This window comes from Pipistrellus kuhlii, unplaced genomic scaffold, assembly GCF_014108245.1.
Source record: "Pipistrellus kuhlii isolate mPipKuh1 unplaced genomic scaffold, mPipKuh1.p scaffold_m20_p_134, whole genome shotgun sequence".
In the NCBI taxonomy this organism is placed as follows: Eukaryota; Metazoa; Chordata; class Mammalia; order Chiroptera; family Vespertilionidae; genus Pipistrellus; species Pipistrellus kuhlii.
In genome coordinates, this window is record NW_023425443.1 from 17,375 (window position 1) to 30,513 (window position 13,139).

The 13,139-nt window shown below is 58.5% G+C and overlaps 1 protein-coding gene across 1 annotated transcript; it reads left to right on the forward strand.

Moving 5' to 3' along the window:
• The first annotated feature begins 3,110 nt into the window (after window positions 1-3,110).
• CTXND1 (cortexin domain containing 1) lies at window positions 3,111-12,273 on the forward strand. Its single transcript, XM_045581116.1, has 3 exons — window positions 3,111-3,159; window positions 9,785-9,919; window positions 11,646-12,273. Exon 3 carries the CDS (start codon window positions 11,672-11,674, stop codon window positions 11,849-11,851), a length of 180 nt encoding a protein of 59 aa, XP_045437072.1. The 5' UTR covers window positions 3,111-3,159; window positions 9,785-9,919; window positions 11,646-11,671; the 3' UTR covers window positions 11,852-12,273.
• The last annotated feature ends 866 nt before the right edge of the window (window positions 12,274-13,139 follow it).

Genomic DNA, 13,139 nt, shown 5'->3' on the forward strand with positions numbered 1-13,139 from the left:
TACTTTATATATTTATATATTTTTTTTTGAGGCCTGGTGCATTAAATCCATGCATGGCCCTCTTGCAATCCGGGACTGCTGGCTCCTAACAGCTCACCTGCCTGCCTGCCTGCCTGCCTGATGCTCCTAACTGCTCTCCTGCCAGCCTGATCTCCCCTAACGGTCTCCGCCTCTGACTGGGCCCTGCCACCATGGTTTAGTCTGGAAGGACGTCAGAAAGATGTCCGGTCCAATTAGCATATTCCCCTTTTATTAGTATAGATATAGATATATATATTTAATATAGTCTCCCACACCCAACCCCTGAGCCACCCCAGCCAGACCAATTGTGTGTTGCTGTTGGGTTTTATTTATTTAAGGCTGCCAGTTTACAGGGGGAGAAAAGTACCATAGTGTGTCAGAATGGGTTGGGGAACATTCTAGTATTCCTTACATGTTTACCTTTTTTTGTTGTTTGTTTATTTATTTATTATTTTATTGATTTTTCACAGAGAGAAAGAGAGAGGGATAGAGAGCTAGAAACATCGACGAGAGAGAAACATCGACCAGCTGCCTCCTGCACGCCCCCCACTGGGGATGTGCCTGCAACCAAGGTCCATGCCCTTGATCGGAATCGAACCCCGGACCTTTCAGTCCGAAGACCAATGCTCTATCCACTGAGCCACACCGGTTTGGGCGCATGTTTTCCTTTCATGAAAGGCCCGGTGACCTTCAAAGCCCTTTCAACCCCCAAGTGACTGGCTGAGACGCACCGGATCCTCTGCTCCCGCTGTGAGGGCCCCGGCCCCCTGCGCTGCCCTCCGCGGCCGCTAGAGGGCAGGCGGGAGGCGGACAAGCCAGCCTGGGAGGCGCCTAGGACAGTGGTCGGCAAACTCATCCGTCCAGAGGCCAACACCCACAGCACAACCACTGACATGTCTTTGGAGAGACGCATTTTTTAAACCTAAGCTTCTTCTGACGCCACTTCTTCAACTCAGACTCGCCCAGGCCGTGGTGTTTTTGTGGAAGAGCCACACGCAAGGGGCCAAAGAGCCGCGTGTGGCTCGCGAGCCGCAGTTTGCCGACCACACGGCTAGAACAACGAAATGCCCAGGAATTGGTTTGTCAGGTGGAAATTCCCCCAGGACTTTTTTTCTGAACCTTTAAAAATACACGGAGCTGCCGAAACCGGTGTGGCTCAGTGGACAGAGCGTCGGCCTGCGGACTGAAGGGTCCCGGGTTCGATTCCGGTCCAGGGCAGGAACCTCTGTTGCAGGCTCCTCCCAGGTCAGGGCTCCCGCAGAAGGCAACCCATCGATGTGTCTCTCTCTCTCTCCCTCTCCCTCCGCTCTCTCTAAAATCAACGGGAAAATATTCTCGGAGGAGGATTAAGAATGGAAGGAGGGAGGGAGGGAGGGAGGAGGGGAGGGAGGGAGGGAAGGAGGGAAGGAGGGAAGGAAGGAGGGAAGGAAGGAAGGAAGGAGGGAGGAGGAGGGAGGGAGGGAGGAGGGAAGGAGGGAAGGAAGGAGGGAAGGAAGGAGGAAGGAAGGAAGGAAGGAAGGAAGGAAGGAAGGAAGGAAGGAAGGAAGGAAGGAAGGAGGGAGGAGGGAGGAAGGAAGGAAGGAGGAAGGAAGGAGGGAGGAAGGAAGAAAGGAGGGAAGGAGGGGAGGGAGGGAGGGAGGAAGGAAGGAGGGAGGGAGGGAGGGAGGAAGGAGGGAGGGAGGGAAAGGAGGAGAGGGAGGGAGGGAAGGAGGAAGGAGAAGGAAGGAAGGAAGGAGGGAGGAGGGAGGAAGGAAGGAAGGAGAAGGAAGGAGGGAGGAAGGGAGAAAGGAGGGAAGGAGGGGAGGGAGGGAGGAGAGGGAAGGAAGGAGGGAGGGAGGGAGGGAGGGAGGGAAGGAGGGAGGGAGGGAAGGAGGGAAGGAAGGAAGGAAGGAAGAAAGGAAGGAAGAAGGAGGGAGGGAGGGAGGGAGGGAGGGAGGGAGGAAGGAGGGAGGGAAGGGAGGGAGGGAGGAAGGAAGGAAGGAAGGAGGGAGGGAGGGAGCTGGGATTTTACCCCCGCGCCCAGTGCAGAAACCCCCGCCTGGGGCACATTTCTCCTCCGCAGGAAGCAGTGGTTTCTCTCCCGCTTCCCAACTTTTGTTTAAAAAGCAAAACACAGACAAATACTGGTTTCCTCCCTTCCTGCCCCAGCGAGGCTTGCGGCCTGCGGGCCTGGCCCTCGGAGCTTCAGGGGCAGCGGCAGGGCCGGGGCGCCTGCTCCCCCAAATAACGGGCTCCGCGGGGGGGGAGGCGCTTCGGAGAGCTGCCCCGCGACCCGGACTCCCAGCCGGCTCCCCGACCGGCCTACCCGCACCCACGCCCCCGGCGGTACCCCCCCCCCCCTCCAGGCCCCCCTCCCCACGCCCCGGACTCCCCTCCCCCCCTCCCCCGCTTCCTCCCCCCTCCCCCCCCCCCCCCCCCCCCCCCTCCCCCCCCCCTCCCCCTGCCACCCCTCCCCCCCCCCCCCCCCCCCCCTCCCCGCCCCCCCCCCCCCCCCCCCCCCCCCGCCCCCCCCCCCCCCCCCCCCCCCCCCCCCCCCCCCCCCCCCCCTCCCCCCCCCCCTCCCCCCCCCCCCCCCTCCCCTCCCCCCTCCCCCCCCCCCCTCCCGCGGCCCCCCTTCCCCGGGCCCCCCTCCCCGGGCGCCCCCTCCCCGGCGCACTCTCCCCGGGCCCCCCTCCCCGGCCCCCCCTCCCCGTTGCCCCCCCTCCCCGGGGCCCCTCCCCGGGGGCCCCCCTCCCCGGGGCCCCCCTCCCCCGCCCCCTCCCCGAGGAGCGGTGGGGCCCCTCCCCGGCGCACACTCCCGGGCACCCCCTCCCCGGGGGGGCCCCCTCCCCCGGGCCCCCCTCCCCAGCCGCACTCTCCCCGACCCCCCTCCCGGGGGTGGGTGGTTGGGGGGTGGCGGGGGTGGGGGGTGGGTGGGGCGCCGGGCCCCTCCCCGGCACTCTCCCCGGTGTCTCCCTGGAACGCGGTCCGCCGCCTCCCGGTGAGATGCCCGCCCGCCCCGCGCCGCCCGCCGCCCGCCCGGCGCTGATCAGCCGCCGCCGCCGCCAGGCCTGCCGCGTCCCTGCGCCCGCGCCCCGCGCCCGGCCCGGCCAGGGGCACCCGGCCCCCCCGCGTCCCCGCGCCCCGGACCCGCGCCAGGTAAGTGGGTGCGGGGGGTTGGGGGTGCGGGGTCGGGGGCCCGCCGGGCGCAGCGCCCTGGGCGCAGGGGGCCCCGGGCCGCGCGCCTCGGAGACCGGTCCCGGGGGCGCAGGGGGCCGGGGGCGCGGGGATCCCCGCCGGCGCGCCCCCAGGGCCCGGGCTGCGCGGCTGGCGCGGGTGCACACCCCTGGGGGCCGGGTGTTGTGCGTGTGTGTGTGTGTGTGTGTGTGTGTGTGTGTGTGTCGTGCTGTGTTCCGGCCTCGCCGGCTCCTCTCCAGTGGGGACCCCGGGGGGCCCCCCATCTCCCTCCCTCTCCCCGGGGGTCCCGGCGCCCCCGCCGGAGGAGGGAGCGCGCCGAGCTGTCCTGAACCAAACTTAACGGGTTGTTGTGCCTGCAACTTCGGTGCCTGGAGCGCAGTCCCTCCGGGGCTGCAGGAGGGGGACCAGCGGGGTCCCCCCTCAGGGGTCCCCCCCGACACACAGCGCAGCCCTGAAGGTCACGGTGGGCGTGGGCTCCGGGCAGTCCTGGGGGTGCCCGCCGGCCTTGCTAACGGGGTGCGCGCTGCCCCAAAGGCTTGCACGCGGTTCCAATAGTCCAGCTGGTGCTGGTGCAGCGGGGCTGGGGGTGGCATCTGGGGGGGCGCATGGATTCTAGAACTGGATGCTCCGAGAGCCCCTACTGTGCGCGGGGAAAGTTCTGGAAGGGGGGACCAGGGGAAAGGTCACCAGGTGAGGGGCTGGGCCTTCCCTGCCCTCAGCCCTCCTCTCTCTCTCTCTCTCTCTCTCTCTCTCTCTCTCTCTCTTTCTCTCCCTCTCTCTCTCTCTCTCAAGCTTCACTCGAGGATATGTGTCCATTGATTTCCAAGAGAGAGGGGGAGCCGCCCCGGTGTGGCTCAGTGGATAGAGCGTCGGCCTGCGGACTGAAAGGTCCCGGGTTCGATTCCAGTCAAGGGCATGGACCTTGGTGGCGGGCACATCCCCGGTGGGGGGTGTGCAGGAGGCAGTTGGTCGATGATTCTCTCTCATCGATGTTTCTAACTCTCTATCCCTCTCTCTTCCTCTCTGTGAAAAATCAATAAAATATATTTTTTTAAAAAGGGAGAGGGGGGGAGGGAGAGAGAGGGAGAGACAGAGAGAAGCATCGATGGGAGAGAGACACATCCATGGGCAGCCTCCTGCATACACCCAGACCAGGGCCTGGGCCAAGGAGGAGCCTGCCACCCAGGTCCGTGCCCTTGACCGGAATCGAACCCGGGACCCTTTGGTCTGCAGGCCGACGCACTACCCACTGAGCCACCCCGGCCGGAGTTCTTAAGCCGCCTCTTGGCAAGAAGCGGGGACCCCCTGGGCTGTTACAAGTTTCATCAAAAGGTCGGAAACCTGCCAGGTGGGGTTAGGGCGCCCTGGAGCCCCCGGGGTGATTTGCAAACAGGATTTCGATCCAGGCCCGGTTGGCCTGAGACACACATGGAAACGTGGGCAGGCAAACCACACATGCAAACACGCACCTGCGGGCGGGGGGTGGGGGGGGGGGGGGGGGAGGCCTGTGCTGAGATCAGGCAGCGCCCGGTCATCCCAAAGACAGAGGGCAGTGTGGCTGCTGGCTTATCGGGCCTCCCCTCTGGGGGCTGGATGATTGCTTTCCCGCTCTCACTTTTTCTAGTCGCTCTGAAAATAAAAATAAAATTGGGGGAGATGCTTTGTAGCCGCTCCAACAGATGACTACAGGTGTGGCTCAGTCCTTGTTGAGCCCCCCAAGCTTCACTAACCTTTAAAATATATATATATATATATATATATATATATATATATATATATATATATATATATTTTAAATATATTTTATTGATTTTTTTACAGAGAGGAAGGGAGAGAGATAGAGAGCTAGAAACATCGATGAGAGAGAAATATCGACCAGCTGCTTCTTGCACACCCCTTACTGGGGATGTGCCCGCAACCAAGGTCCATGCCCTTGCCCGGAATCGAACCCGGGACCTTTCAGTCCGCAGACCGACGCTCTATCCACTGAGCCAAACCGGCTTCAGCTTAAAATATATTTTTATTGATTTTTTTTTTTTTGAGAGAGAGAGTTAGGGAGAGAGAGAGTTAGAAACACCAATGAGAGAGAGTCATCCATCAGCTGCCTCTTGCACGCCCCCTGCAACCAAGGCACACGCCCTTGACCAGAATCGAACCCGGGACCCTTCAGTCGGCAGGCCGACGCTCTATCCACTGAGCCAAACTGGTTTCGACTTTCACCAACCTTTTGATGAAACTTGTAACTATGACATGCTGGAAATGGCGAATGGAGCTAAAGACTCTCTCCTGGTCTCAGGACCCCTTGCTTTTTATCAGCACCATGTGTCCTAAGGCAAGGTGGAGATAAGAGGCTTCGGAGGGCAGGGTTTACAGAAGCCTTGTCAGATGGGGGAATGGCCCACAGCTGTTCCGGTGTCTGGCCAACAGGGGGCAGTAACGTGCAGATGGAGATGCCCTGAGCTGTCTGGCAGCAGACAGCCGTCCTATTCAGATTTGGGGGAAGTGCCGTTTAGCTGCTCCAACAGGTGACCACATATGTGGCTCAGCCCTTGTTGAGCCCCCGAGCTTCACCAACCTTTTTTAAAAATATATTTTATTGATTTTTTCACAGAGAGGAAGAGAGAGGGATAGAGAGTTAGAAACATCGATGAGAGAGAATCATCCATCAGCTGCCTCTTGCACAGCCCCCACTGGGGATGTGCCCGCGGCCAAGGTACATGCCCCTGACCGGCATCGAACCCGGGACCTTTCAGTACACCGGCGGACGCTCTATCCACTGAGCCACACCGGCTTCGGCTCACCTGGTGTTTTAAATGCTGGCTCACAGTTTTAAAAATAAGTATTATATTATGTGCCCTGGCTGGTGTGGCTCCTGCAGTTAGCTGAGCATCGGCCTGCGGACTGAAGGGTCTTGGGTTCGATTCTGGTCAAGGGCACGTACCTTGGTTGCGGGCACATCCCCAGTAGGTCAATGATTCTCTCTCATCGATGTTTCTCTCTATCCCTCTCTCTTCCTCTCTGTGAAAAATCAATAAAATATATTTCAAAACAACAACAAAAAACACAATCCTGCCTAAACCGGTTTGGCTCAGTGGATAGAGTGTCGGCCTGTGGACTGAAGGGTCCCGGGTTCGATTCCAGTCGGGGGCATGTATCTTGGTTGCGGGCACATCCCCAGTGGGGGGTGTGCAGGAGGCAGCTGGTCGATGATTCTCTCTCATCGATGTTTCTAGCTCTCTATCCCTCTCCCTTTCTTTGTGAAAAATCAATAAAATATATATATATTTTTTAAATAATAATAAAATAATTAAAAAAAAAAAAAAAAACACAGTCCTGCCCAGCTGGTATGGCTCAGGGGCTGAGGGTTAACCTAGCAACCAGGAGGCCAGGGTTCGATTCCCGGTCAGGGACCAGGCCCCGGGCGGCGGGCTCCATCCCCAGGGTGGGGCGTGCAGGAGGCAGCCGATCCTGGATTCTCTCTCCTCGCGGATGTTTCTCTCTCTCCCTCCCTCCTTTCCTCTCTGAGATCAATTCAGAGATATTAAAAACAAAACAAAACAAAACAAAACAGAAAACCCTGCCATCCCAAGGTGGCTTGTGGCTAAGCCATGATTTAAATGGAAAATGAAACGGTGTCAAGGAAAACCTTAAATTATCCGTCTGGCCACCGCGGGGCACAGCACTTACGGGCTTGACGGCGGTCCAAGGCCTAAGGTCAGTGCTTCTAACAAACGCCGACGGGGGAGACCAGGGCCTGTGCTGGCTTTTGGCAGAGACGCGGTGGAACGGGTCCATGGCCGTAAAAAATAAAAATAAGATTCGTTTGAACGGGAGTGCGCATCACAGCGGAAAGTAGGTGAAGCGGCCCAGGAGGAAATATTCCCAAAGCAGGTCGGATCCTTCCTCCCCTCCCCCCCCCCCCCCCCCCCATCCGAGGGCCGGGTGCGAGGCCACGGGACCGGCCCGAGAGGCAGTTAGGAGGCAGCCTGGCGCCGAAACCGGTGCGGCTCAGTGGATAGAGCGTCGGCCTGCGGACTGAAGGGTCCCGGGTTCGATTCCGGTCAAGGGCATGGACCTTGGTTGCGGGCACATCCTCAGTGGAGGGGCGTGAAGGAGGCAGCTGGTGGATGTTTCTCTATCATTGATGTCTCTAACTCTCTCTCCCTCTCCCTTCCTTTCTGTAAAAAAAACAATAAAATATTTTTTTTAATTAAAATTTAAAAAAACAAGAAGGCAGCCTGGGGTTTGCAGGCAGCTGGCGGGTCGGCATTCAGTCCTGGCTCTGCCCTGGCTCAGGGGACCTGACTGAGTTGCATTTTGGGGAGTCAGGTGTCCTCGTTTTTATTTTATTTATTTATTTATTGGGGGGGAGGTCAATCCTCACCCGAGAATTTTTTTTTAAAATTTTTTTTATTGATTTCAGAGAGAAAGGGAGAGCGGGGGAGAGAGAGAGAGAGAGAGAAACATCCAGGAGGAGAGAGAATCGTGGATCAGCTGCCTCCTGCACGCCCCCTGCTGAGGATCAAGCCCGCAACCTGGGCCTGTGCCCTTGACTGGAATCCAACCCTTCAGTCTGCAGGCCGACGCTCTATCCACTGAGCAACAGGCCACGCCAGATATCTTATTATTTTTTAAAATATATTTTATTTATTTTTTTCTTACAGAGAGGAAGGGAGAGAGATAGAGTTAGAAACATCCATCAGCTGCCTCCTGCACACCCTCTCTGGGGATATGCCCGCAACCAAGGTCCATGCCCTTGACCGGAATCGAACCCGGGACCCTTCAGTCCGCAGGCCGACGCTCTATCCACTGAGCCAAACCAGTTAGGGTTTGTTTGTTATTTTAATTTTTATTCCAGAGAGGGAGGGAGAGGGATGGACAGTCAGAAACACGGATGAGAAAGAAACATCCATCAGCTGCCTCCTGCACGCCTCCTGCTGGGGATGTGCTGGCAACCAAGGCACATGCCCTTGACCGGAATCGAACCCGGGACCCTTCAGTCCGCAGGCCGACGCTCTACCCACTGAGCCACACCGGCCAGGGCTGACTCTCTGATCCTGATGCTCTCTCTCATCCTCACCCCTGCCTCGCCCAGGGGGACACTGAGGCCCAGGGGGGTGAGATCCCCTGCCCGCGTTGCCCTGCTGGGCAGTGGGACTGGGCTGAGATCCGGAACCCAAGGGCTGGCTCCGGTCCCTCCTCCCTCCTCCCTCCTCCCTCCTCCCTCCCCCCCTCCCCCCGTGGCGGCGGCTGGGACACAGATGGTGTGCCTGGCGGGTGGGGCCCGCAGCCGCACCCCCACCAGGGCCCTGTGAGCAGCCGCACTGCCCGTCAGGGGGGTCACCTTCGAGGCGGCGGCGGCTGGCTCTGACGCACCCTCCGCGGACGCGCGGACTGGGCCCGGAGCCTGCCCCCGGCTTCCCTTTTCCCGGCCCCGGGAGGACACGGAGGAACATCCACCAGCCGCCTCCTGCGCGCCCCCCGCTGGGCATGTGCCCGCGACCCAGTGCACGCACGCCCTTGGCCGGAATCGAACCCGGGACCCTCCAGGTCGCAGGCCGGCGCTCTGCCCACTGAGCCACACGGGCCAGGGCTGACTCTCTGATCCTGATGGTCTCACCCAGGGGGAAACTGAGGCCCGGGGGGTGAGATCACCGGCCCACGTTGTCCTAAGACAGGCCTGTCTGGAGTGGGGGTCTGGCTGGCCGGGCTCCGGTGGGGCTGGGGGGGGGGCGTGTGTGTGCGTGTGTGCGTGTGTGTGTGTGTGAAGGCTCTTTGCAGAGCGGGGAGCGGGACGCCAGACTCAGGGGCAACGAGTAACCGCACCCAGAGCCCTGGCCGGGGTGGCTCAGTGGGTAGCGCTGGTGTGGCTGAATGGATTGAGCATCCTCCCATGGACCGAAAGGTCCCGGGTTCGATTCCCGGTCAGAGCACACACTCAGGGTTGCGGGCTCGATCCCCAGTAAGGGAGGCGGGGCGGGGGGGGGGCGTGCAGGAGGCAGCCGATCCATGATTCTCTCGTCAGTGATGTTCCTCTCTCTCCCTCTCCCCCTCTCCCTTCCTCTGTGACATCTGTACGAATATATTAAACAAACAAACAAACAAAAAACCCAACAAAAAAAAAAGTAAAAAAGGACCCAGCAGCTGAAACTGGTGTGGCTCAGTAGATAGAGCGTCGGCCTGCAGACTGAGAGGTCCTGGGTTCAATTCCGGTCAAGGGCATGTACCTTGGTTGCGGGGGGGTGTAGGAGGCAGCTGATCGATGTTCCTCTCTCATTGATGTTTCTAACTCTCTGTCCCTCTCTCTTCCTCTCTGTGAAAAATCAATAAAATATATATATTTTTTAAAATGACCCAGCAGCTGAAACCGGTTTGGCTCAGTGGATAGAGCGTCAGCCTGCGGACTGAAAGGTCCCGGGTTCGATTCCGGTCAAGGGCATGGACCTTGGTTGCGGGCACATCCCCAGTAGGAGCTGTCCCTCTCTCTTCTTCTCTTTAAAAAAATCAATAAAATATATTTTTTAAAAAATAAAAGAGAGCAGTCACGCCTGGGGCAGGATCTGATGCTGTGTCTGCTCTGTTTCAGCTCCGCCCGCGCCTGCTCTCCGAGGGAACGGACGCTGCTCTCAGCCGCTGCCAGCTGCCATGTGCAGCCACTGCCCCTCCCTCCCGCAGCAGCCCCACCCGGCGTGCCAGCCCACGCCCTGGCCCCTATGAAGAGGTGACTCCGCTTTCTCTCATCTCTGTTCACTCGAATCTCTCCCTTCTCGGTGGAATCTGTTTTCTCTGAACTCTCGCTTCTGTCTTGAGCCATGCAGTTGATTTTGCTGAGTCACCTGATGGATTTTTGCTGTGTCATCTGATCAATGTTGCTGAGCCATGCAATTGATTTTTGCTGAGTCGTGCACTTGATTTTTTTTAAAAAAACATATATTTTATTGACTTTTTTACAGAGAGGAAGAGAGAGGGATAGAGAGTTAGAAACGTGGATGAGAGAGAAACACCCATCAGCTGCCTCCTGCACACCCCCCACTGGGGATGCGCCCGCAACCAAGGTACATGCCCTTGACTGGAATCGAACCCAGTCCGAAGGCTGAAGCTCTATTCACTGAGCCAAACCGGTTTCGGCCATGCACTTGATTTTGCTGAGCCATACAATTGATTTTTGCTGAGTCATCCCATTGATTTTTTTTTTTGCTGAGTCATCCCATTGATTTTTTTTTGCTGAGTCATCCCATATTTTTTTTTTGCTGAGTCATCCCATTGATTTTTTTTTTTTTTTTTTGCTGAGTCATCCCATTGATTTTGCCGAGTCACTCAATTGAGTGACCACTCTGACCAGCAGGTCAGTGCCCTCCGGGGACGGGACGGGAGGAAGACAAGGTGCGGGCGAGGGGACAGCATCGTCCCTTGTGGTTATAGGTAGGCCAGGTTGCCAAGCAGAGGCTGGCCCAGGTGTCCTCCTGACGCTTCGGAGCGGGTGGGGGAGATGGACCCACTGCTCCCGCCAGAGGAGGGAGGGGCCTGCAGAGGCCCGCGGCTGGGGAGGTGGGCCTTGGGCGGCCCGTTTCCCCTTCCTGGGCCTCAGTGTCCACTCTTTTAACACGGCCAGAGTGACGCCTGGCTGGCCTGCCTCCACGGCTGTCCTGAGGACGGAATAATTGACTGGACGAGAAATGCAATGGGCAGCCCTGGCCGGTGTGGCTCAGTGGATAGAGCGTCGGCCTGCAGACTGAAGGGTCCTGAGTTTGATTCCAGTCTAAGGCACAGGCCCGGAGTTGTGGGCTCGATCCCCCAGGAGGGGGCGTGCAGGAGGCAGCCGATTTAGGATTCTCTCTCATTATGGATGTTTCTCGCTCTCCTCCCTTCCTCTCTGAGATCAGTAAAAACATTAAAATAATTTAAAAATAATAATGATAATAGCCGAAACCTGTTTGGCTCAATGGATAGAGCATCGGCTTGGGGACTGAACGGTCCCGGGTTCGATTCCGGTCGAGGGCATGTACCTTGGTTGCGGGCATATCCCCAGTAGGGGGTGTGCAAGAGGCAGCTGATCGATGACTCTCTCTCATCGATGTTTCTAACTCTCTCTCTCTCGCCCTTACTCTCTGTACAAAATCAATAAAATATATATTTTTTTAAAAAAAGTCTTTTTAAAAAAATAATAATAGCCGAAACTGGTTTGGCTCAGTGGATAGAGCGTCGGCCTGCAGACTGAAGGGTCCCGGGTTCGATTCCGGTCAAGGGCATGGACCTTGGTTGCGGGCACATCCCCCGCGGGGGGGGCGTGCAAGAGGCAGCCGATCGATGATCCTCCCTCATCGATGTTTCTAACTCTCCATCCCTCCCTCTTCCTCTCTGTAAACAATCAATAACATATATTTAATAATAATGATGATAATAATAATAACAAACGATGACGCTGCTCGCTGGCTGCCTCCCCGCAGGGCCGGAAGATGCTCCGCCGGCCGCGATGGAGGAGCCCACGCCCGAGGCCGTCTACGTGGACGTGGACAAGGGGCTGACGCTGGCCTGCTTCGTCTTCCTCTGCCTCTTCCTCGTGGTCATGATCATCCGCTGCGCCAAAGTCATCATGGACCCCTACAGCGCCATCCCCACGTCCACCTGGGAGGAGCAGCACCTGGATGACTGAGGGGCCCGCCCACAGCGGGGGACGCGGCTCCCGGAGCGGGGGAGCCCCCCTCAGCCTCGCCTGCTCCCACGGGCGCATCCGAGTGACGTGCTCGGGTGCCCCAGGGGTTCCAGTTTGAGAAACGCAGTGACTATGGGGCGGTCACCATAGTGACACCACCGTGGCCTCCTTTGGGGGGCTCCCTGCCCATCAGATGCAAACTGGCCCTGGAGGCAGGGGGAGCCCCCAGTGAAGCCGCCCCTCCAGGGGGCCACTGTGAATGGGGGTGACGGGGGACGCCCCCCAAAAGCCCCCCAGAGGGCACGGGGACTGCTTCCCGGCTGCATTTTTTAAAAACGAACACAGAGGGGTTTATTTTTCTGCTGCCGATGAGGGGTGCGTTTTAGAAGTTTGGGGGGGAAATACAGAAACGTGGAACCCCGCCTCCCGGGAGCCGCTGCTTTGACATAGTCGCCCAGCCTTTGGGACGCACGCTATCTCCATGGGTCGCACCGCGTGCGTGGTGTGTCGTTCACGTTACAGCGTCGAACCCGGGACCCGGAGTCCCTGTGGGTGGGGGGCATCCTGCCGGGGAGACGAGGTCGATGCTGAGAAACCCTCCCTGTGGTCAGACATTGGAATCTTCTGGTTTTCTCCCCCACAAAATGGTTTGCCACCCGTCACAGCTTCCTTTAAAACATACTGGGAGTGGCCAGATGATGATGGTCTCTGGACACACAATAACCTGGCCACTCCGTGTCTGTCCTATAGAATAAAAGGCTCATATGCACATGGTCCCCTCGACCGGGAGTCCGACCAGCAGGCAGGCAGGCCAACCGCCCACGTCCCCTCCCCCTGGCCAGGCTGGCCGGACCCCACCATGCACGAATTCATGCAGCAGGCCTCACACACACACACACACACACACACACACACACAGAGTGGCCAGATGATGATGATCTCTGAACGCATAATAACCTGGCTACTCAGTGTGTAAATATATTACAGCCCGGTGCATGAATCCGTGCCTGGGTGGGGTCCGGCCAGCCTGGCCAGGGGGAGGGGACGTGGGCGGTTGGCCGGCCTGCCTGCTGGTCGAACTCCTGGTCGAGGGGACCGTTTGCACATTAGCCTTTTATTCTATAGGACAGACACCGAGTGGCCAGGTTATCATGTGTCCAGAGACCATCATCATCCGGCCACTCAGTGTATGTTTTATGGATGTCAGAGAGGAAGGGAGAGGGGCAGAAAGAAACATCAACAATGAGAGAGAATCATTGATTGGCTGCATCCTACATGCCCCCCACTG

What these genes read in the sequence shown, in the direction of transcription:
- CTXND1 (XM_045581116.1), top strand. Translation starts at nt 11,672, where the DNA reads ATGGAGGAGCCCACGCCCGAGGCCGTCTACGTGGACGTGGACAAGGGG.